The following is a 25504-nucleotide window of genomic DNA, read 5'->3' as shown; positions in this document are numbered from 1 at the left end:
CTCAACACAGACAGCATCGTCAGAAGGAAAATTGATAAAATAAATTACAAATGTTGTATTGTTCGATACATATGCGTACCGAACCGAAAGCACTGTATCAAACGGTTCAATATCGATACGAATATCGTTGCACCCCTAATGAACATAATCAAATTTTTGGGAATCAAACAAATTTTTGGGAATCGCACTTAAGCTTCCTTATTGCCATAAAATATGGAAGCCGTAATGGATGTAAAGTTGGCATCACTAGAAAGCCCAGGACGTCCTCTTGGCACTATAGGACTCATATAGTCAAGTCAAGTCAAGTTGGCTTTATTGTCACTTCAACCATATACAGTTAGTACACAGTGAAGCGACACAACGTTCCTCCAGAACCAAGGTGCTACATTCAACATAAATTTACAACATAAATTATATTTGCCATCATTTAGATGGCATAAATTTTGCTTGACGTAGAAGTCTTAGACTCATGTCCCTCACAAAAGCCAAGAATTAATTGGTGGCATGGATGGCGTGGACTGCCATTGTGATGGCAATTTGGGGATTTTAAGAATGTTTTGAACTGAACTGATTTTCCAGGGTGGAATAATTGTATAGCACACATCTTTAATGACTTAAAAAAAGACTTGGATGAACTAGTTTGAAATTACTTGGATTTTCTCTAATCTACACTAGTAAAAGGTATGCATACACCCCCACTAACACTGGGTTAAATGTCCCGTAGCAAACTGCACCTCACTAAGACACTTTTGATTCCCATTAGCAGACTTCTGGTATAATTCTGGTTGGATATTTGAGCATTCTTCTTGGCAGAATTGGTAATTTTATTTAAATTAGTTATTTTCCTGACACAAATCTGGCTGTTAAGCATAGTACACAAATTTAATATGTTTGAGGTTGGGGCTTTGGGAAGTACATTGCAAACAGTTTAATGTTAACCTGCTTTATCTATTCCAAAATCAACACCTATTATGTCCAAATGTCACTGTACAGTTGTTGATTTAATTTCAGTAGTCCTCCTTCTTTGTGACTCCATCTAATTTGTACAATACCCAAATACCACTAGCAGCAAAATGGCCCCAAAGCATGATGCTACCACTACTATGCTTGACAGGAAATTTGAGCTGAGCTTGATGGTGGCAATTTTAGTATTCTCCTCTCAGTCCATGATGATATAAAACTCAATTCACTGTAAACGGTGCCGTTGATGTTCCAGCAGTTTCCAGTTCAGCCATGCTTGAGCCCAAAAGAACATTATGACCAGTTTCCACTCATCTGAGGATGATTTGGTTTTCTTACAGAACTAGTGACACATCTGTGGTGGTGCGTGGTTTGTGGCGCGGCTGCGGGGGGAGGCGGACACACCTGAGCTCGATCAGCTCATCACCCTCCCCTATTAAACGTGCCGGGACCTGAGGAGTAGTTGTTGTTGTTGTTGGACGTGTTATGTGGCTGGCAGCTAAAAAGCTGCAGCTGAGAGTTGTAAGAGACGACAACCGAAATAAAGAAAAGTGTGAAGAGTGAAATATGTGTTCGGGTCCGTCCTTACTGCCATAACATCTAAATAATACTTATGTATAATTGTTTGAATTTTCAGTTTTGAAAATTTACAGTTCTCCTATCTGATCTTCACTGACTTCTTTTACCATCGTTCTGAGGACTGTTCAGTCATTTCTACACTGGCAAAGAGAAACTAATAGTTTTAGTTGATCATTATCACAAACAAGGCATTTGTAGGCCTTACCACATCTCTTTTTTGTTTTTTGTTTTTTAAATAAACTGATAAAACCACCACACTTAAGTGGTAACTTAAGTGTAATATGTGTTTAACCGATTTCTTTCCACTTCAGGTCTCGAACTGACGTTCAAACATGCACAACTTGGAAAGCTCCTATTCTCTGGGAGGGGATGTTTGACCCTGAAGTTTACGACCAGAACCACAAGAAGGAAGGAACCTCTGTTGCTCTAACAGTGTTTGCTGTGGGAAGGTTTGTTTTCACATTACTATGACTATTTAAAATACATCCTGGTCTTCTAATTGCCATTTAGTCTGTATATTTGTGCTCTATTATTCTAACTGTTTGAGACTGTGAAATAAAGCATGAACTCTTTTTCTCCACTATCACCAAAGGTACTTGGACGAATACCTCGAGACCTTTCTGAACTCCTCAGAACATCACTTTATGGTGGGTTTGCCTGTGTCCTACTACGTATTTACCGACATGCCAGAGAAGGTCCTGCACATCCATCTCGGTCCTCAGCGAACCTTGAAAATGATCAAAGTGCAACGGCACTCAAGATGGCAGGACATTTCGATGATGCGAATGAAGGCAATATCAGATGTCATAGAGTCTGATATTCGCCACCACTCCACGCATGTCTTCTGCTTCGATGTAGATCAGGTGTTCACTGGGAGATTTGGCTCAGAGGCTCTGGGAGACTCTGTGGCTCTGCTCCACGCCTACTACTACCACCTTCCAAAGATTTTCTATACTTATGACCGAAACCCGAAATCCAAGGCTTACATGGAAAACGGGGATTTCTACTATCATGCTGCTGTCTTTGGAGGCTCATGGAAAAGCGTAAAATCTCTGGCTGAGGGCTGCTACCAAAACATCATGGAGGATAAACAAAATAATGTGGAGGCTTTGTGGCACGATGAAAGTCACCTAAACAAATACCTGTGGCTGCACAAACCTAGCAGGGTGCTTTCTCCAGAGTACTGCTGGGATACCCACATCGGTTACAGGAGTGACATTCAAGTTACTCGACTGCTATGGGCACCAAAACAATATGATAAACTGCGCACACTTTAGTATTTCTTGGAATTACACACAAAACCATGCAAATTCAGCAACTCTAATAGCATGAAAACTATATGAAAACACATTTTTCTCCGTACTCACAAAATATGCAAAAGTTGGCAACCATTTCAAATAATGGTATGAAAACAATATGGCAAAGGAACATTTTCCTAGTTACTCATGCTTCCTTGTTGAGTTCATTTACACTCAACTCCAAAATGCACAAATTTGCTTACAAGACGTCAGATAAATGTCTATGCAAATGCCAGATTTGCGTTCTTATCAGTGATTGCGACATTGTCTTTGTTTAAAAAAACAGTGCTGATAAAAGGTCAAACGAGCAAAGCAAACCACATATAATATACAATTTTAGCTAGTCTTCATCCCATTTCTTCAGCTTCCCCTTTTTTTTTTTTTTTTTTTTTTTTTTGTACTGATGTCATAGTCACATTATGTGGTAAAATACATTTCTGGTTTCCAAGTATTAAGCACAGGCGGCTGATCTGTTAAAAAATAAACCCTGTATTTGAATTTCATATAAAGTTATTTTGCATTCCAGCTCATTATTTTTCCTTGATGAAAACCTGGGTATAAGCCTGCGTTCTGAATATTACAGTCATAATTTTTAAACATCATTTATAACACAGGAACTTTGAACCAAAGGTTTAGGGTTTATTGTCAGTTCGTGCTGTTTTTACAAGTGTGCTATTACTTGGTGTTATGTTGAAAAATGACGGAACTGTTTTCTATATTTATATTGTTGGGGTATAACAAATGTTGGTGAGTACAGCTGCAAGTTATTTTGTACTGATATGAATAAAATTACATCTGTAGGGCACTACTGAATTCTCCGATGAAAACCTTTGTGGTGGATGTAAGGATTTTAAAGAGCTGTTTTGACAGTTTGAGACACGTCCGAGTGCGCATCAAGTGCCTTTCTGCAACAATAATGGCTGTGTTTGCTTTTCTTTTGATTAGAAGATGTCAAAATAAAATGTTTGTAGGACTTTTTTGAGGAGAAATATATTATGTACAAAAACTGCAATGTTGGGTCTAAGATGTTTTTCAAGTGAAGTAGCATGTGAGGAAAAGGTTTTTGTTGAAAACAAGAAATATTTCCACTGAAAAGCCACGTAATGTGGCTCACGGAAATTTCTGTTACTTGGATTCAGGTTAAACTGGTATCCTGCTGTAATCTGACCTCAATTGGGCCGTTATTCTTGCGCAATGCAAAAGTGGAACTGGTTTTGTGTAGCAAAGTGATTTTCCAAAGTGCACTTAAGAAACTCCAATCCAACCCCCCCCCCGAAATTTAGAGCATTTGATATGCTCCTGTTTTGTCTGATGCTGTTTATCTGATCACCAGTCCCTAAAATCTTTAAACTGTGCAGTAATTATGTTAGATACATTAATTTTAATTCTAGTGAACTGGAATTTTTTTTTCCCGTTTAATAGCAGGAACCATATCATCATTTAGGATTGACAGCACCTATAAGAGATAATGGCAGTTGGCATGAGCATGAAACCAGACTGTGGTTTTGGGGGAGGGGCTCAGAAGGGACTGGTGACGTCTCCTGGGTCAGGCAGATGCACTAATAAGAGATGAGAGACAAAGAGATGAGGGAAGGTAGGTGGGGAACTAAAAGAAGAACAAACTGCTTGTAGCTCAAGGGGTCAAATATACACAAATAATTGAAAGGGGAGTGTTATGAGATGTGGGCCTGCTCCAGAAATTCAGATAACTTATTTCCAATGTAAAACCTTGAAGTTTAAGATGGAGAACAAATGCAAAAATTGTCAATTTTGATGCAAAAGTCCACAAAATTTAGAAACTGATACAAATTCAGGCTGGTTTAATTTGATTGTTTTAATGAAATTCAAACCCAGTTTGTATCTTATTTATTAATTTAACTTACAAATAAAACAGAAAACTTCAGGAAGGCAGATTTTCAAGGCTGCTGAGGGCAGCCAGGGGACCTGAGCGGTTCAAGTGGTTTTTCTGTGTAGAGGTCAGGTTCAGGTAGCTCATATCTGCTGATTGACACACAATCTCAGACGCACGACTGTAACAAGTCCCATCTGTCTGCTTGGAGTGACCTCTAAGTGTACCATCCAACAAGGCCTGAGCTTCAGACTGCTCGGGTGAAATCACACTGTGGATGCAAAGTTAACAGACATTTAATTAGGTTTCATTGTTCCTAACAAATTAATTTGAGGCAAGTTCTGAATCACTGCTGGACCTACCTTGAAGACTGCTGAGGAAGAGACTTGAAAACTTGCTGGTCATCTGGCATTTTCTTAAGTTTCTAATCACACAAAACAAGCAGCAGATTAATATTAAATTCAAAAGATGGGCTTTATCTGTTAAGACCCAGGACACAGTCAGGCTGTATCAGTGTAGGTAATTCAGTGTCAAAGACTCAACAAATATTAAATTATGTTATATTAGCATTTAACATGCTACAGACCTCAGTTAGCATGTTAAAGTTCATGACAGCACAATCAGAAAAAAGTGAATAAATGTGGCTTGTTTGAAGAGGCTCCCAGGAGAAAGCCTCTTGAATCAGAGCAAACCACACAATGGAACAATGTCCTTTGGAAAGACGAGACTAAAGTGATGTTTGACGAGAATGTCCAGTGCTGTTTGGCAAAAACCAAACACAACTCATCAGCACAAACACTTCATACCAACTGCCAAGCACGGTAATGGAGGGGTGAGGATTTGAGCTTGTAGCCACAGAGTCAATCATTAAATCGTTAAATTTTCATCAAAATTTAACGATCTAAGGCCAAAGTTGGCAGAGAGTGAATTTTTCTTTTTTACCAAGGTGTATTTACGCAACACCTTTGAGGCAGAGCCTAATTATAGGTTTAGGAATTTCTATTTTATTAGAAAGGCTCATAGATCATTCTTATGATAGCCAAATAAATGGAAAACATAAAACAACATGGAGCATGTGTATAAAATAAAAGCATAATTAATAAGCACGAGTGGTACCTCAGCAAAGTGAAGCAGCTCCGTCTTCTGCAGGCTGAACTCCAGGACAGCGAGCTGGTTGGACATTTGTGATATTTGGTTTCCGAGTTTCTTGTTTTCGAGCTCTAAAAGTTCCACCCTTAGGATCAGAACGAACATGAAGTCTGGATTGGATGACTTATCATTCAGTAAATTTCAGTAATTTCAGTACCTGCATTTGGATAAAGAAGCTTTTAGACAACTGTCCTTCTTCTTGTGCTCCTCCTCGTTTAGCTGTTGCAGTAGCTTCCTCCTCTCAGAGAGTAGTTTCTCATTTTCCACAGTTATGCTTATGACAAGCTCCTTCTCCTGAGCATGAAAAGGAAAAAAGAAACATTTACCACCTTCAGCTTTATATCAGCTCCTACAGTCCCCCTTGATGAACATTTACAAATTTGGCTTCATCACTGAACCAATAAGACAGCAAACAGAAGGACACAAGTAGCAGTTTTCTGTAAAATACAGACTAAGCAACTGTAAAAAGACTCAATGTTACTGCTCCACCTCAAACATCCAAGTGCAGACTCACCTTTGCTACTGAATGACAGCACAAGGACAATTCTCTCTCTAGACTTTTTATCTTCTCATCACGCCAGGTGGTTTCATCTTCAAATTTCTGTTTGGCTCGGCAAAGTTTGGCCTTGTGTTTTTGCTTCATCTCGTGGAATTTGCTGAAGGGACATGGTAAAAAAATCTAATGCAAAAAGCTCATTTCACGATGGCAAAAGATGCCTACGTGTTACACTCTGCACAGCCGTTTTATTCCATTTAATTATAGTTGTCTCCTGTATGGATGAATGGACGTCTAATCATAATTACACGTCAAACTCATTGTATTTGTCACACTGATGTAAGTTAGGTTACCTTCGCTCTTCGTCAATGCAGTACAGGGTCTCGCAGATCTCGCTTTTAAGTGCCTCACACTCCTCTTGGGAGGACAGCAGAGTTTTCATTGCTTGTTGACAATTAATACACTCCTACAGTCCAAAATGAAAACATCAGCACAGACAGAATTTATTTTTATTTTTGGTGTTTACAGTTGGGGTTTTTGTGTTTGTTTTTGTTTGCCCAGAGCATTAAGTATCACCTTCTGCACATGTGAATTATTTATTTGCAGCTTTCTCTTTGAACTGAAAACATGAGCTAGGCAACTGTTATTTTTCCACTTTAGCACTATGACATGAAAGCAGGTTTAAATGTGTAAGCAGACCTGAGGAAATATGGGAAATTACCTTTTGTGGTCTGTTTTCTTCGCACTTTATCGTCTGTGGCTCTTCATCCGCTGTCACAAAGGAGTCATGTGACTGAGTGTTTACAAAAAGATAGGGATTTGCCTTTTTTTGTTTCAGCAGCCTTCAAACACAGACATGGACACACACTGAATATAAACCTTCATTCATGGGACTGTTTTATAGAAAATCCTGAGAGGTAGAAGGTCCAGGGATTGAATATCGTACATTTGATCCTGCAGGATGTCTTCACTGGTGTTGATATTTAGCACAAGGTTATCCACACTGGTTTGGGAACAGTCAACCTGCTGCTGAAGAGAATGTATCTAAACAGATGAGAAAAAAGATATAATGTCTAATGTAACAGAAAAGGCTGTTTATTTTATTAAAAAATTATTGGGACTCATCTGAAAAAATTCTCCATGTTCTTCTAATGTCTCAATTCGTCACCAAAAGCCATCTCGTGAGCACTGACGCTATTTTAAAAAAATCGGCAGGCAGGTCTGATTGCTCTTAATCAACTTACTCACCCTGTACTGGACACAAAAAGATTCAGGCCCCCGAGAATAGTTGGCGACCACGTGGCAACCACTGGTTATCAGGCAAAAGAGAGTACTATCTGACCAGTTGCAGGTGGTTGCTGGCAATCACTGTGAAATGAACTGCTAAAGCCTCAGTTGGGGTGGCTGTAGCTCAGGTGGCAGAGCAGGTCAGCCACTAATCAGAAGGTCGGTGGTTCGATCCCAGGCTGCCTCCTGGCTGCATGCCAAATATCCTTGGGCAAGATACGGCGCCAAGATACTAACCCCATGTTTGCCTACTGGTGGTGGTCAGAGGGCCCGGTGGCGCCAGTGTCCGGCAGCCTCGCCTCTGTCAGTGCGCCCCAGGGCAGCTGTGGCTACAATGTAGCTTGCTATCGCCAGTGTGTGAATGTGTGTGTGAATGGGTGGATGTAGTGTAAAGCGCTTTGGGGTCCTTAAGGACTAGAAAAGCGCTATACAAATGCAGGCCATTTACCATTTATGCACACTTAAAAACTGGTCAGCAACGTCATTTGTCGTTGCTGATAAGTTGGCGAGCACTTGCTGGAAGTTGGTTGCTGTTGCCAGCATGAACATTGTTTGTGCTATATGGGATACAGTGCTGCACTGAAAACTTCTTTGTAACTGCAGGTTATCAGGGTCACCTGTGGTTTCTAAGACAGCCCATAACTACTCATGAAAAAGCAGGCAAACTTTTAAGAGTGCAGCTCAAAACCTGTGATGGATACTGCTCAACCTTTTAAATGTGTTGCTTTGTAAAGCACAACTTTACTTTACTGGTTACTGGTTTGTCTTGCAACCAATTGCTTGGTGGTTAGGCAAGTGTTTGTAAACAAATTGGTGTCTTTCACAAAAACTATGGGTTACAGGCTGGTTGGGAAAAACCAGAGGCCTTGAGTAAGTCACAGTCCTGTTAACAGGGGTTCAGAATTCAGGGTTGTCACGTGGGTCATGCAGCTTTCATATAGTTCTCACAAGCGCTTAGCAGGTGGTTAAAATATGTGCTGATAACATACAGACGTGTTTTTTACTTGAAGACTTGAAGACCTAGCTAAGGCTTTCAGATCTCTATGAAACTGTATTATTCTGTCCTAGTTACCTTGGTCTTTCATCCCATTGAATGCATGTATGCGTACCTTTGTCTATAAAAGTTTGTGTGTGTGTATGTATCTATGTATCACATTGTCCAGTAGGGATGGGTATCGAAAACCGGTTCTTGTTGAGAACCGGTTCCCACTGTTTCAATTCCTTGGAATTGTTTGCCATTTTTGCAAACGATTCCCTTATCGATTCCAGTCGCCCCGAATGACATCACCACGTTGCGGAGCGTCATTTACCTGGCAGCAAACACGGCGCCTAAGCGGCTTAAACACTCAAAAGTTTGGTCATACTTTATGAGAACAGATGACAGCAGGGCAACTTGCAATACTTGCAAGTAGATATTTCATAAAGGAGGAAACGCTACGAATATGCAAAAACATTTGCATATGTGTGTTTTGTGAGCAAATGTTTGCTCACAAATGTTTGCTCACAAAACGCGTGTGTTTTGTGAGCAAATGTTTTTGCATATTCGTTGCAAATGCTTCCGCTCCGGACTCATGAATCTCAACCCAGCAGCAGCGGTAATGTTTGCACGTCCTCTCCCGTTAATGTGGCAGAAAATAAACAACTAACAGTGCATATTATGTTAGCCTTATTACAAAACCTGCCGTTACTGTGCATTTAGGTGACCATGATGAGAGAGACAGACAGAGTCTGGCTCAGATGCTGGCAGTTCTCGCTCCTTTTAGGCCTGGATAGACGAATGTCACCGAGCAGTGACTAAGTTTGTGGTAAAAGGCTTGCACCCATTTGCCACAGCAGATGCCCTCGATTTTCAGTAAGTGAATGTGTTTAATTGTAGTCAGGTACATTACTGGATATTCTTGTGTAATTGCTACAGAATAATTTATGTTGACGGGTAGTTTTTACATTTGTTTACAATACAGGTCTCCTGAGGTTGCTTAATCCACCTTGGTAGAGGTGTGTTTTCAGTCCCACCTATTTAGCAAGATTACTCAGCAAGATTACTCAACAACTGTCAGACTGAGAGCAAAGGAAGAAACACATTAAATTTTAGATTTTAGATCTCTCTATTTAAAACTGTGATAAGCAGTTCGTGGACGCACTTTTCACATGTCATTCAAATCATCCTTCTAATTGTAATTTAGTATATATTAAACCTGACAGCGACGAAAGAATTCAGCACTTCTCTGCTGAAACTCTGTATTATAAACAGCAAAGGTTTACCTGTCAAGGTGTGTTGTAGCGCTTAGGTGTGTTGAGGTAACAAACTGCAGGGTGTAGGCAGTACAAATAGTGTAAACAAAAGGCGGCCTTTAATAGCTGATATGCATAAAGTAACAAAAAATATGAAGGTTAAAAAAAAAACCCAAACTGATGATTTGTAACAAAATCACATATGGGAACTGGAGCTAAAGAAAGTCAAACACTAGACGGCAAACTATCTTGAAACATACTTGAAACATCTTGAAGCAATAGACGCAACTACATGAAAAGAAATCAAACTCTCTGTTAGAATAATACAAAAGAATCGAATCGGGAATCTAAAACTCAAACTACCAAATACAAGAATAAAGAATTCACTCATTAGATTAAAAAAAAAAGAAACCCAAAACTGAAATATAGACCTAAAGCTCAAACACCACATAAACCTTAAAGACCATGAGAGATCTTACTTCCTCCTCACATTCAACATTTTTCTGTCATACTGGACATGACGCAATTAGTCAGCAACAGCTCCGAGAGGTTTTCTGACTCTTGCTGGGTGAAATCAGAAGCAAAGAAAGTCTTGTTTTCACAAATACACTACAGCTTGGAGAGCAACTGTTCAGTGTTAGACAGGTGTGTCACTTCCATGCAAATTACAGGCGACATATATACTTGTATACACTACGTACCTGTACTAAGTGTTTATATACTGAAATTACAACGTTAAGCATTTGACCCGTATGCTCAAATTGTTTGTGACCCATATATTTAGGTCAAGCATTATTTACATTTGTAAGAACACCTGTTGATGCACACAGGTTGTTTTGAGATTTAATAACTGGAAATAATGTGTAACCTTGATAGGTTTGTGGCCTATTTTGAGCGCTTTGTGACATATGGTTGGTAGAAATAGGCCAATCTTTTTTTTTTTTTAGTGTAAGGGTGGCATAACAGTCATTATTTTTGACTTCATGAACTGACCTCAGCCATAAGCCTGTGAAAATGAGCCCAAAAATGATTGATGATAAGGTCTGGGAAGAAAGCCCAGAAAGTTATACAAAGAGGGTGTTGAATGTCATAAGAAGCAAAGTTGTGTAAATTGATGCACTGATTAAAGTTAGACACATTTATTAGGTAACTGTTGTAAGATAACGATTCAGAATCAGAAAGAAATCAGAAAGGGGTTTTTATTGCCAAATGTTGAGCAGGTTTACAACATTAGGAAATTGCTGCGGTGCTTCAGCGCAAACATAGTGTCATAAATAGCACTTAAATAGTGTCATAAATAGCACTTAAATAGACATGAAAAAATAAAAGTAGGGATAAGAATTAAAAGTGCTACGTAGAAAGATATGTGCATGAGCTATACATGAGATATATACATGAGAATAAGAATTAAGAGTGCTACGTTGAAAGATATATACATGAGTGCAGGTGGTGATCAGTGCCAAACATGGAATGATGCAGTGACACAGCGTAGGGTCATGACTTCAACAGTTAGTGGTGGGAACAGTCATATGGTTATTCAGAGACAATTGGGGAAATAGAGTTTAGTATTGGAATCAAATACCAGGTTTTCTGTCTTTGCCTTTGTGTGTCTCTGTGTGCTGTTTGTGCTTATGTGTTGTCTTCTGTTCATTGTGATGTTCTGCCTTGTTTGCATGATGGTTTTAACTTATTAATATATTTACTTACAGTTTCCTCTTTTTCCAAAAGGCTTCTCCTCTCTGCAGTGAGCTTTTCTTGCAAACGTCTGCAGGTCTTGTTGCTCTGTACCAGCTCTGCTGTTGGAGACTGAAAGAAGTACAAAATCAAACTTTACATTTTATTCAAGCGCATCAATATGAAGAACGTAAATAATGAAATCTTTTTTTCTAGCCAATCTGTACTGACTGTTGTGATGTTGGGCAGACATAATATTCAGGTATTTGTAAGCTTGTGTCACAGTCCTGTGTAGGTGACCCTGTATTTTGAGTTTTGTACTTTTATTTTTTATTTCATCATGGTTTATGACTGCTAGTGTTTTGGTGTCTGTTTTGTATGTCTAGTGCTCTAGTTGTTCTTTGGTCTGTGATTTCTAGTTCTTAGGTTTTGTTCCTGTGCCCCTCATGTGTAGTGTAGCTTTAGTTCTGTCTTCATGTCTATTTTCTTGTTCAGTCGTGTCTCATGTCGCAGTTGTTGTTGCTGTCCCTGTGCTCCGTACTTTCTCTGCTCAGCGTCAAGTCCATGCCTCTGTGCCTGCCATGTGTTTCCTGTTTTTATTCTGATAGTCCCTGTCCTGTGTTCTGGTTTTGCGTCCCCTTGTCTCGTTACCTCTGATTACTCCCTGCTGTGCTCTCCTTCTGTGTCTCATTCCCTCATTACTCCGGTGTGTATTAAGCCCTCATCAAAAGTTCAGGTTGCTGTAGAGCACCTTCGGGATTTGGTGGAACAGGAAATTAGCATCAAATGTGCAGTCGACAAATCAGCATGAACTGTGCGATGCCTTAATTACACAGTTATAACCAATTATAACTATTTCTAATTATATTTTATAATTTAACACATACTGAAATAGAATAACACAAACAGTGCGCAGGATTTTAACACATCCTCTCTTAGAGTGAAAGCAAAAGTGATATTAGTGAATTTTGAATAGCTGTTTTGGCTATTGAAGAAATGAGGTGACAGTTTTACAGCCATGTGTTTAAGTTCATGTTCTGATTTTTGTTATTTCAGGTCCCTAAGTGGTTCTCTATCTGTTCCTCCCCCTGCCTGTGTGTGTGATTCCTGTTGTGTCTCTACTCTTATTTTCTGTGCCGGGCTCCAGTGTGATTGTCCTCATTGTCTTCACCTGTATTAATTACTTTCAGCTGATATATGTTGCCCGCCTGTCTCCTACTGACTGACCAGCCATCTGTGCAAAGATAGTTCTGTTTTTCTCTCTGTCAAGCTGTGTTATGTTTGCCCAAGCGCTGCCTAACCTTTCTTTCACGAGCTCATGTTTGCCCTCGCTCCTTTTCCCAGTAGCCTTTTGTTTATTTTAGATTATTGAAACAGCAGTTAAAACTTTCCATGTCATACTCTCACTCCTGCATTGTGCACATGAGTCTCCTGCCAATGTAAACCCCAAATTTGCTGTTGCATTCTTAGTTGTGCATTTACCTTGAGTGAATACATCATGTTTAAACAGACTTACTTGAGTCATCTCTGTTGCTTGTTTGACTGGAACCTCTTTAGTTAGGAGCTCCTCCTGTAAGGCTGCCTTCAACTGCTCTGCTTCTTCTTGCAGCGACACAACCTAAGACAAACACACATACAGTAGACAAGTTGTTATTTCACTATTCATTCATTCATGTTTGTGTTATGTGATGCTTAAATAATTAATTAGCCGATCTACAAAATAAAACACACACACACAAACCAATCCTCACAGGGGCCTTTATGCTACATATATTTGCATAATGTCTGTTCTGCACATGCAGTTAACATGTAAGTGCATGTACCTCTCATGTACTTCATATTCAGCCGTGAATTAACAGCAAAGTCGAAATGCGAACTGAGAACTTTGCTATTTTGTTTTCATTTAACTAAATTTTGCTGTACAGAAAGTAACAGCAAATAAATCTAACACAGTTTCACAAAGATACAGTATTGCACAAAAGTCTTGCCCCAACCCTCATTTCATTATATTTTGCTTCAGAGAAGTGAGAGCTCCTTGTATTTATTAAAAAGTGGTCCTGAGCAATAGTTCTCCAGGTTTTCAGAAGGTCTTTCAAAGTTTTTCTTTAGACACTGGCTGCTTTTTCACTCATTTTCAATCCAGTCCTTCAACCTGATCCTTTTTCAGAGGAATGTTTTTTTGTTTGTTAAGCTGCTTAATGTTGACTTATGAATTAGTCAAATTCATAAGCACAAAAAATGCACCTAACTTACAGGATGAACCACTATTGTGCACACACATAACAGACAACCTGTTACTTTGTTCCTAGCAGCCTGCTGGAAAAACACATAATTTATTCCCATTTATTGCCATGTCTTTAGTTGCCGAAAGAAAACATAGTTTGAAGGCATAAAATAGTATTTTTGCATTAACAAGGTGATTGTTGGTCAAATTGTTGGTGAAATCTTGTGTGGTATGTATGGAGAAGGTCAGGAGAGAGGTACAACAGTGAGTGTCTACAGCCATCTGTAAAACATGGTGGTGGTAAAAGACTGCTTTATATAAGGCCAAAGAGTGGTCATCCATCCATTCGCTTCCGCTTATCCTTTTCAGGGTTGCGGGGGGCATCGGAGCCTATCCCAGCTGTCTTAGTGCGAGAGTTAGGGTACACCTTGGACAGGTTGCCAGTCTGTCAAAGGACTAACACACAGACAGGAGACAACCAATTGCACTTGCATTCACTCCCGCATTCACACCTATGGGGAATTTAGTGTTTCCAATTAACCTATCCCCACTAACTGCATGTCCTTGGACTGTGGGAGGAAGCCGGAGTACCCGGGGAGAATCCACGCAAACACGGGGAGAACATGCAAACTCCACACAGGAAGACCCCGGCCTGATGGTGGAATTGAACTCAGGACAGCAGGCAGCACAGTGGTTAACACTGTTTTCTTTATATGTATGTATGTGTGTGCTTCTGTGACATGCTGCTCCTTGACATTCATAGCTGCTCTGTGTAGTTTGATGCGAGTATATGCTTGTACATAGGGGTACAGTTGTAAAGAGGAAGTATAGGATGTATCACTGCTGATTAAAAATAAATAAAAATTGAGTTTAAAAAAAAAACATGGTGGTGTTTGGTGGTTTAGAGCTGTATTAGAGCCACTGGTGTTGGAGATCTCGTCCAATTTGATGGAATCATTAACGCAGAAAGTCCAATTTTGATGCACCATATAGTGCCATCTGGAAAGAATCTGATTGGCAACACCTTCATTTCTCAGCCTGATAACAATCCCAAACACATTTCCAATGCAATAAGCGCACACTAGGATAGAGAAAAAACACAGTGAAACACAGTGCTCCCCAGAGACCTCAGCATTATTGAAGCAGTGTGGGATCATCTGGACAGAGAACAGAACAAAAGGTAGCCGACATCCAAAGAAGAGCTTTAAATGTCCTTCACGAAGCCTGGAAAACTATTTCTGAAGACTACTTCAAGAAATTATAAGATGCCTTGAAGAAGCGGGTATAGGCTACGTTGAAGAATAAAGATGAATTTCACCTTGAATTTCAAGTTTGTTACAATTATTTTTCTCTTTTACACCGTATATACATGTATGTTTACACATTTCAATAAATTACTGCACCTGTTTCCCAAAATCTTCATTGTATGTTTTTGTAAATTACTTTATTCTAGCTGGTCTCTTACCATCTGCTTCAAAGAGGTTTTCTCAGCATCCAAGGAGCGAACCCTATTCCTCAAGGCTCTGATCTCGAGGTCCAGGCGATCATTTAGCTCTTTAGTCTTTCGCAGTTCCACCATTTCTTTAAAAAAACAAAAAAGTACTTATTAGATCAGCGGTCCCCAACCTTTTTTGCGCCATGGACCGGTTTATGTCAGACAATATTTTCATAGACCGGCTTTTAAGGTGTCGCGGATAAATACAACTAAATAAAACCAGTACTGGTACCAAATAAAAAGAAGATTTCTTCATAACACACAGGAACAGACCCAGGGAAACAGAGTTAACAATAAAAACAATTTAAAAAATAACGCTAAAAACCCTGAAAACCATGAATTTCACACCCGAGTCTCAACTCTTGCAGCCCAGTACCAAACGACTCACAGACCTGTACCAGTCTGTGGCCCAGGGCTTGGGGACCGCTGCATTAGATGATGATAATGATGATAATAATAATAATACAACATGCTATCACTGTTATTTTTATTTTACTTTAAACACTTTGAAGGTCTACTTAATAAATGCGATTAAAAGATTAATTTATATTTTTTAAAGACTGTACTACCTGCTGTACTCCACATTTCTGAAGCTAAAATAATGCTCCAGCAATTTAAATTTATTGGGCCAAGTCTATTATACAAAACACTGATGGCCACCAGCGCTACCCCTCAGCATACTAGTAGATGCATCTATGTTGTAAATGGAAAAATCCTAAGTCACTTCCTTCTCGAGTTATCGTGTTCGCAAGATTTTCAGAAAATTTAAAATCTGAACTTGAACTTATCTGAGATTTTTAGGAGATACACGCGAGGCATGAATCTGAATACCCTAACTCGGGTTTCAATGCCACCTGCACACCTGGCAGGATGACAACAATACCCCATCAGGCTTTTACAGGTGAGGGGTTAATAAAAGCTGTTTCCTTGCTGATCTGCGGTGGAGAGAAAACTAAAAGAAGGGGTTTTATTCCAGTTCATGAATCTGAACTGTATGGGGCGTGTAAACCTGCTTTTGTCTTCGTTTCACAATTAGTTCTTTGAAAACTGTTGTTTAGAATGCAATTTCTTGGTAGTGGCGAGGTGTGTTGTTGGCTCAGCTGCAGCGGATGTGCGGCGCTGTAGTTTCAGGGGAAATGTGTGGAGTAAGCTGGAGCACGGATGAATGCTGAATGACATTTCACCAAAGAGTCACTATAAAGCTATTATAACAACCAAAGTGAATCACAAACTGTGTCTGGCTATCTGTTGGGAATCCGTAGTGGCAATTTTGTGCTGAAAACATGCAAAACAATTCTCACCATATTTCTTCAGCTTTTCTACCTCCTGCCGGAGCTGCTCCACCTCCTGCTGTGCTGATTGCAACTCAGGCTCTGAAAAACAACATAAGCTAGAGTAAGCACACACTTCTCTGAACAAAGTTGCTGGTTAAGTTTTGTTACAGAGGTGCAAAACTTCAGTTTTATTTGAAGAGTATGCTTATGTGTTATACAAACAAGGCTAAAAATCGGTTCCAGATTTAGCTAAATGTGGCATTTTCTTTTCAAGCAGCCATGGCTGATTATTTTACACTAAAAGAAAATAGGACTGAACTTTGAGGTTGCATGCTTTCAACTAGTTTCATTTGACATACATATGTATCCAGAGTCAAATAAAACACATCCATCTTGAACTGTACACTACAGAATAACAAGAGAACAGATCTAACCTGGCCATGAAATAGCCTGTTAGCCAAATGTCTAGTTACTTTTGAGCCTATGAAAATCTTGTAGATAAATTATAACTGCATTTGGAAATGGGCGATTTATTGATTGATGTATTTCTTTCTTCTTTTTTTTTATGATGATGATGATGTGCATTGAATGACCCTCTCCTTGTATGTGTATATTTTCTCTTTTATCCCAGGAGAGGCTCTAATGTAAATGAAATAAAGAATTCTGATGTGTTACTCACAACAACCAGTGTATCACACAGTACTTGTTAATTTTTCTTCAAATAATGCTTTGCTTGTGTATTGTTAGTGCAATTATTTCCCAGAGAGAGTATTTTTTAATAATTTGTTACATTACTTTTACATGAGATGAGCTGTCACATACTGTAATTACCAGTAAACAATCAAGCTTAGACTACACCTCCCCACCGTGACAGAAACTCTATCCTGATGAGGAACATATAAGATCTTCTTTTTAGTGTTTAATCATTAACACAAAGTCGAGAACAATGCCAGTGAATCTTGTGAATTGTGGACGCATGGACAGACAGACAAAGGATGATGAACCTATCACCTTGCCATAAATTTACTGGTCCTTCAGCAGGATGAGCAAAAATCCAGCCCAAAAAGCATTTCACAAAGAAATGTCTGTGAAGGTTCTCAGTCATCCAGGTCATTGTAGTCTAAGGAGCCTGGAAAGAAAGGCATCTGGACTTCTTTAAGTTTCCTTGAAGACGTTTCACCTCTCATCCAAGAAGCTTCTTCAGTTCAAAGAGCAATTGGTGGAGAGTCCCAGATTAGAGCGGGTGAAGCTGGTTCTGTTTTCCAAGGAGCTTGTAGTCATTTTCTGTGGTTTGAAAGACGAGTGAAAGAAGCCATCTATGTCCACTGTGAACGACCATCTTTGAACAGAGGCGGTGGCTTATGACACTGTCAGAGTATTTTTGCTTTTAAAGGTTTTATTATTCATATAATAATCAGCTAAGAGTGTTTATATTTCTCTTCTGTACTCAACCAGCTGTGTATTTTAATTGCTGGCTCCCTATTTTATAACGGAAACTGTTTGCCTTCACATTGTCACTGTTTGCCTTCACACTAGCAGGAAACCGCCACCCACGAGTAAGAAACAACCTTGTAGAGAACACGAAGTTTTTTGATAAACCACACCTGTTTTCTTGACAAGATAAGGATGATATTTCCTTTTTTGTATGCTTCATGATGTGTATAAATAAAGCCAGACTGCACCAAGGAGGTGTGTGAGTCTCTCCCTGAGTCTCTCACCCGTGCACGTTTAAAACTGCTCTAAGTGTCTGAGTGATATTTCATTGCATCTGAGTACTTGATAATAGAATATCTTTAACAGACACCAACTGTCTGCCATCTATAAACCAGTTTTTAGATCCCTTCCCAGATGCCTTAATGCCCACTCACATCCTGGGACATTTGACCTCAGTAAATCACATGATAGGGTATGGCTAGGCTTCACAATGGGTTCACCCGAAACCTTGGCTGATTGTGAACCACACCTGTTTTCACACCTTGGCTGATGTGATTAGGTAGAGGACACTCCCATAGGGCTTAAAATCTGGGACTCTCCACCATTTGCTCTTAGAACTGAAGTGAAGACACTTCTCGGATGAGAGGTGAAACATCTTCAAGGAAACTTAAAAAAGTACGGACGCTTTCTTTCCAAATTCCTTAGACTTCACAAAGAAATGCTCAGCCACAATTTCTCCACTGTAGAAAGAGGCGTGGGTGGAAACGGAGGCTATAATGCTGCAAGCCTGACTGCTTATCACGCCTTTGTTACCTTAGTATTTTTCCTCTACCATACACACAAGCTGAAGCCAGCAAACTATAGTGTAAGTGTGCAAGTAAAAACATGGGGTTTTTTTTGTCTGTTTGTTTCTAATCCCCCGTCTTGCAGATGCCTAAGGATGGCATGTAATGCAACTAACAAGATAGCTGCTTGATTTGCAATTTAGTACGGTAATTCTGAAGATTACATGTGACTAAATTAACTATACTTAGGAGTGTGCTATACCAAACAAGGTGGTACTGCAAGGACAACATAATCACCTCAGGATTAAGTCAAAGTGAACGTCTATTCCAAATTCAAAGAAATTCCCTCAGTGCATTATTGCAAAATGTCCATGAATGGGAGGGACCAAATGCCTCCAGGAAAAGCTGCATTTAGCATATCCATATAAACACAGAGACAATTGTGATGGCAAGCCACCATGAGAAATCAGTTTAAGAATGACAGCCTCTTTATAAATTGTTGATTAATATCTCTCACCATATGCTCTCTGGGTCAAATGAGCAGACTCCAGCTCATCAGTCAAACGCCGGATCTCATTATGTGCCATTGCCAGCCGGCGGGAGCCCTCCTCCAGGTCCCGCTCCAGCCGGGAGCACTCTCTTCCCAAACTACTTTCCTGGCCAGCCAAAAATCTGGCCTCAGCCTGCGAATACAACACGCATCAACTTACCGCATGTCCAATACAGCAATAACTGACAAGCTCTAAAAGGAAGTAAGCAGGAGCAGGAACATATAGCGTAAATGTTTAAAGGTCCATGCAAGAACTGGACACCTTGAGAAGTGCAGTGGGTCAAGATGCATCAGTCGGGTAGTATCTTGAAATTCTTCTGCCATGCAAATTTCCTAACCTGTGCTCAGAACAGAGCTAAATAACACTGGAACAGAAAATAAGAGTTTGTAGTTAATGTGGCGAGTGGCTAACGTGCAAGATCTTTATGTTTACACATTATACAAAAACTAAAGTCAGCATCAGTTCCTGAGAGCAATCTTAGTGTTTGTTAGTATTTAAAGGAGATGAGCGAACTAACGACATACATACAGGAATAAAAGTATGTTTGTTCTGTGAAGACTTGAGTCCAAAGAGTTTTTTCCATGCGCTCTGCCCATGACGTGGTGCCCCCTTGTGGGCAGCCTGTGGAATAACATTTGAAGACAGCGTCACAGACTAGGAAAACATTATGCATGTTGGCCATATGAGACTGAATTTGTGATGTTCTTCCTCTAACCTGGGATACGCCGGTGCTCTTCACTTGTGCTCCTGTCCCCATATGGTTGGCTGTGTTTCCATCACCCGTCAACTTGTCTGTAAGCTCACTTGTCTCAAGCAGGGAAGCCCTCTCCACCAGGAGGTACGCCACCTGCTCACTGGGGCTGCTGTGAATCAACTCTGTGAGACCCTGCTGGTACAGCATTTTAGCCACCTCGCTTATCTGGGCATCTGACAGAGGAAATCGGTGAGGGGAGTTGATTACTCACGAAACTTGTGGGTAATCAAGTAAATAGAGCATGTTTAGGATGCTAAAAGAATAAGAAAGTAGAGTCCTTTAGTGTATGAGACTAAAACATCTCTGTCTTTAGAAATTTATGGGTATATACCATCCAATAATGAGGAAACACTACATTAATTCTGCTCTTGGGTTACTGTAATCTGTATATTGTGTAGGTAAGAATTTTTCACACCTTGAAGTGATATTAGGCGCCGCAGCTGCTCCTTAAGGTGATCATTTTCATCTTGTATCTCCTGAGCCAAAACATTTTTGTGCTCCGTGAAGAATCTGATCTGCTCCAGCGACTTGCGTACCTTACGCACAGAAAGGACAGATAACAGACTTTCTCTCTTATCGTCACATTCTGATATCTTCAGAGGGGATACCTTACCTCCGCCATTTCTGCTAAGTGCTGAGAGCGGTGGGTTTCCAGGTCTCTGGTCACTTTGCTGAGGTGGCTCGTCGTGCATTGAAGGGCGTGCCATAGCAAACACAGCTGAGCTTCCTTTGAGGAGTCAGGAGGAAGACCTTCCTCTTTACACCAAGCAGAGATCTCCTCCAGCTGCTTTTGGTGACAGTGAAGGCAACATGTGGCTGAAAACTCAAAACCAATAACACCACATTCTGGGAGATTTTTACTGTTTCCTGCTTCTTGAATTACTTAAAGATAAAGTATATGATAAGTTATTTTTTTTAAAAGTCATTTTTCAGCCTGAGGATTGATGCTACAAGCTGCAGAGCAAAAACACTGCAACAAAAGAATGAAGTTTGGAAGCAGACACTTATGCTCCAACACAAGACCAACTTCATTGTGCATCACTAAAGCCTGATTTAGACTTCAACACAACATAACCTCTGCGAGTGTCCAACTTCACTGCCTGCATTTATGCTTATTATGGACACATTGTAGGCAATGGTGGTCCTAGCCTGTTTTGCTTCCCGGGCAAACACTCCCTCTGGCGCAGAGGATTGTACATTAACATAAAACTGTTGTCGAAATTCACCAGAGAAACACACACACACACGAAGAGAGAGAGAGTATGCATTGTATGCAAACAGCTACCAAACAGCAATCATAATTTGTCATACAATGAGAACAGCACAAATCAACAACTGACAATGACTAGTTAATATTAAAATCTGTAACACAATGTATTGTTTGGAGTTTAGTCTGTTACTGTTACTATTTTTACCATTTCTTTTTGGAGCAACTGTAACCCACATAATTTCCTTAGGGATTAATAAAGTATTCTGATTCTGATTGTTTCAGGATGACCTGCCATTATCCAATGACACATATGCTTACTTGTATCTATCGAAAAAACATTGGTGCAAATTATAAATCTGTATCATAATGTCTGTCCAGCCAGCCAGAGAATCCCCCCGCCCTCTCCTCCCTGTGCCGCAAGCAGCAGGCGCACCTCGCAAACGGAGGGCGCCCTTACTCCCAGCAAATGGCGATAGAAAACCATCGGTGCCTATGCCATTCCCAGATATGCGCTGGCATGACGTCGGGGCAGCATGAGTACGAGCAATTTTTTTTTTTTTTTTGCCGATGCCCGTGATGCCGCCCCCCACCACGATGCCGCCCCGGGCAACCGCCCGTGTCGCCCGTATCAAAAACCGCTACTGATTGTATGTTATGACACAGATTTCCGACTGAAGCAAACACTGGGCATAAGTTGGTTCTAGCTAAGGGTACAGCTCAGCCCAAAAACGCAGAGTGTCTTGCCTTTTTCTTTTAGTTCAATCGGTGAAAAAAGCAGCGCAGAAAACACAAGTCCTGTTTTTAGGGTCGGATTAGGAGGGCAGTCCACAGTCCAAAGCCTGTTAAATCTCCTGGAGATGTCCTTTTATTGGCTTTCTGACTGGCACTCAGAGTTCTAATTTTTCAATAAGATCAGTATGGTATTGAATTGTTTTTGTATTATTCTACAAATGCACTCAAATGGAAAGTCTTTTATATTTCTTCTAAAGAGATGAAGCGATTACATTCACATGTGAACTAGAAGGTGAGGCACTTTGTGATGATGTGGCATTTTGTTTGGGTAAAAGAGTCACGTAAATAAAATCTAAATACACACCCCCATGGTTCAGTAGCTTGTGATCCATTAATCTCAACAACATTGCTTCAGTTCTGTGAGGTCTGCAGGATGTGAGTGAAGTTGGCCCCCCCACCTTCTTCAAATCTAACAAAAGTGGTATCAAACGTTTGTGCCGGTTTGTGCCGGTTTGTGCTGCTTCTGTTTTAAAGATATTAATGAAAATGTAAAGGTCAAAAGGTCAACCCCCCCCACACCACACACACACACACACATACATTAATGGAATCAAACAAAATTGATGTGAAACGTTTGTGCTGGTTTCCATCTGTCACGGCAGGTTAAGCCAATGTGTTTGGAAACAGGACCCAAAAGCAGATACTGTAGGAGACAGCCCACTCAGCCCTCACACATCTGGACACTATAGACTCATACTTTAGAATGCCGTTCATAGACTTCAGTTCAGCTTTCAACACCATCATTCACAAACTAGATCTGCAGAATCAACCTTTTGAGATTTATTTGCCTGGATGATTAAGCACGCATCAGGACATTATTTTATGAATATCTTTAAAATAATAGCAGCACAAACGTAGCACAAACATTTGATACCACTTTTGTTAGATTTGAAGAAAGTGGGGGGCCAACTTCACTCACATGTGCTCGAGATCATTGTCCTGTTTTATGATCCACCTGAATACAAACTTTAATGGACAGATGTCCTCTGTCAAGTCTCTGCTGTGTGGCAGGTAGGAATTGAACCAAAAGTGCATGTACTGTAAGATAAGGTGTAAAACTCAAAACAGCTTTATTTTCGACGCCTTGCAAAAATGACAAACTAAACAAATTCATGAGCTAATTATCAGGCAACAGGTGGAAGGGCAGCTGACACTAATCACGGCTAAATGAGACAAGGGAAGCAAAACTGAACATAACGTGCACAGGGTACCAAAACAAAAACAGGAAGTAACAGAACATGAGAACAAAAACATGGGCTTGACTCTGAGACAGAAAGGTAAACGAATATAGAGACCCAGACAAAGACATGAGAACTGACAAGAACAGCAGATAAACATGGAGACATGACTGACACTGAGACCCCCACAAAGACACAACAGCTTGATGCAGAAAGAAGACAAAACACAGAAAATATAGAAGTCGTGCAGAAGATGAAACATAGATGAGACTGGGACAGAGTGGACACAGAAGGGAACTAACATCATAACCAGCAACCAGGACTAGAGACACAGAAACTCAGAAAGACAAATAATTAAACTAAATATCATATAGAGACTAGAAGATAAATAACATCACATGTCCAAAAGAATCTGATTTTATTTTATTTTTTTAAATCAGACACAGGGGCCGTGACAGCCTCACACTTGACTTTAAAATACACTGGTATACATGCTGACTGGTCCTGTGGCTGCAAAACAACTCAAATCATCAACCATCCACCACTGTTAGTATATCCATGACACATTAAAGAACAAGGCTGGCAGAAGGAGAAAGAGAAAGATTTCAAAGACATTGAAAACTAATGAGAGATGTGTCTACAGACCTCAGAATAACTGCCAAGACACTCATAAATGATTTAGCCATGTCAGGAATTACTGTTCAAAAGAAGACAATCAATTTAACCCTGCACAGGAATAATCCACCAGGTCACTGATTAAGAAAAACTCCACTTCTGCAGGAGAGACACTTTCAAATCAGACTAAAATAAGTAAGGACAACCTGGAGAAAGATTATATGCAAGCATGTCCTTTGGGCAGACGGGACAAAGCTACAGCTCTCTGGGCACCGTGACACTGCTTATGTTTAGAGAAAGAAGGGAGTCAGAAGGAAGCAATACCATCTTCATGGTGAAACACGGTGGTGGGACTATTATGCTGTGATGATGCTGGAATTTTTTCTGTATCTTTTCTGTATTTTATTCATCTTTAGGCATGAAAAGCTTAATAAAAATACTTGAGAAAAAAAATCTGAATCCTGATTCTTTTTTCTTCATGATGTTTTTGTCATAATTTATGCATGATAGGGTTAAATAACAATAATTACAGTTACCCACTGCATACATCTATAGTAACATTAAACGACCAGTGGGTGGGTGGGTATGGAGTGACACGTCAGTGTCCAATGTAGTGGTTTATGTGCAAGTATACCATCAACACTGACACAAATGCAAGATAACAACCTTTGAATACCTCTCCACTGTAACCACTATCCGAAAGGGTTAAGTATCCATTATGTATCCATGTAAAGATTAACTTTGAGATTAAAAATCTCTTATTCAAGAGAGTTATAACATAAAAGTTCTATAACTAAAAAAGTGCTATAATCTAATTGTAGAAAAAACATACAACCAATTCGTAAAGCGCGTTGATGTCTATTTACCAACATTAACAACGATATTAGACCTAAAACAAAAAAAATTGAGCCCTTACTGTCGTTCATACTTTCATTTAAAAAAAGACACTGATGACACAAACCGCTAAGCGGAAACACTCAAGAATAAGAACAAAGTTTTGAAGCAATGAGACACATTTTTATCAGTAATCGTTGTAGCTGTAAGCTGTCTGTGCTGTGGTTATACCTATTACATAAACGTCTGTTTCATCCTGTGCAGACAACTGGCATTAAACGGAGTGTCTAGGCTGAACCGCATTTTCTTCCTCGCTGTTTCTGTAGTTCAAAAACCTGACATAACTTAACATTGCCACAAAAAATAACTAACTTAGAATGCATGCGCGTTAGTAGCTCAGTCAACTCCTGTTGAGTATTTTCTGAAAGTAAGCTGTTTTAAAAGATTGATAAAGTATGTACGACTTCTATATTTGGTGTCTGCAGTTATATGGAAACGTCCTAATAAGTTGGTGATATTTTATTTTCTGTTGTAATGTAAAGTCGCAGGTTTTCGCTAGCTAGCCATGTAGTGTAGTCGCTGCGAAGAAAAGTTAACGATACCTCTTGTTGATCCATTTGTCCTTAGGTGAAGGAAAACAATTAAAAAAAATCCCAGTCTCACGTTTTAGCTCTCATTTCACCGCGGCCAGGCGAGCCGTCATTTGTGAGCCGCGGTCTAGCCAGCCGCCTCTTATCCGCTGCATAAATTGTGTGCGCTTCTACACTAAACTTTACGGCAGCGCCTGTTCTCCTTCATTCCTGGTCGCAAACTTAGAACCGCGTACACATACAC

The 25504-nt window shown here is 39.9% G+C and overlaps 2 protein-coding genes across 4 annotated transcripts in view; one reads left to right on the top strand and one right to left on the bottom strand.

The window, feature by feature from the left end:
- LOC102288982 (alpha-1,3-galactosyltransferase 2) overlaps positions 1-3849 on the top strand; it is a gene marked incomplete in the record, with an annotated part of 25922 nt that extends 22073 nt beyond the window's left edge. Inside the window, 2 exon segments of the mRNA XM_042223088.1 lie at positions 1851-1988; positions 2132-3849. Coding sequence (XP_042079022.1) covers positions 1851-1988; positions 2132-2816 — 823 coding nt within the window.
- Positions 3850-4127: 278 nt separating this feature from the next.
- si:dkey-264d12.5 (coiled-coil domain-containing protein 30) lies at positions 4128-25433 on the bottom strand. Of its 3 annotated transcripts, none has more exons than XM_005927374.3 (18): positions 25273-25433; positions 20655-20825; positions 20457-20577; positions 20003-20214; positions 19816-19908; positions 19254-19419; positions 16545-16616; positions 15214-15329; positions 13041-13142; positions 11558-11656; positions 7278-7375; positions 7053-7173; positions 6685-6797; positions 6350-6491; positions 5993-6129; positions 5803-5920; positions 5049-5110; positions 4128-4957 (listed from the first exon to the last, which is right to left on the bottom strand). In XM_005927374.3, the coding sequence occupies exons 1-18, from the start codon at positions 25285-25287 to the stop codon at positions 4738-4740; spliced, it is 2178 nt and encodes a 725-aa protein (XP_005927436.1). In that variant the 5' UTR covers positions 25288-25433; the 3' UTR covers positions 4128-4737. The 3 variants fall into 3 exon arrangements, with proteins under 3 accessions (XP_005927436.1, XP_042079021.1, XP_005927435.1); XM_005927373.3 differs by having other exon boundaries at positions 4129-4957; positions 20655-20828; positions 25273-25432; XM_042223087.1 differs by lacking the exons at positions 20655-20825; positions 25273-25433 and having other exon boundaries at positions 20003-20294; positions 20457-20536.
- Positions 25434-25504: the final 71 nt, after the last annotated feature.

The sequence above is a fragment of the Haplochromis burtoni genome, unplaced genomic scaffold (genome assembly GCF_018398535.1).
Source record: "Haplochromis burtoni strain Fernald_Lab_line unplaced genomic scaffold, NCSU_Asbu1 Contig_100, whole genome shotgun sequence".
Lineage (NCBI taxonomy): Eukaryota > Metazoa > Chordata > Actinopteri > Cichliformes > Cichlidae > Haplochromis > Haplochromis burtoni.
Note: the sequence above shows the minus strand (reverse complement) of the source record. Positions and strands in the feature narration are given on the sequence as shown.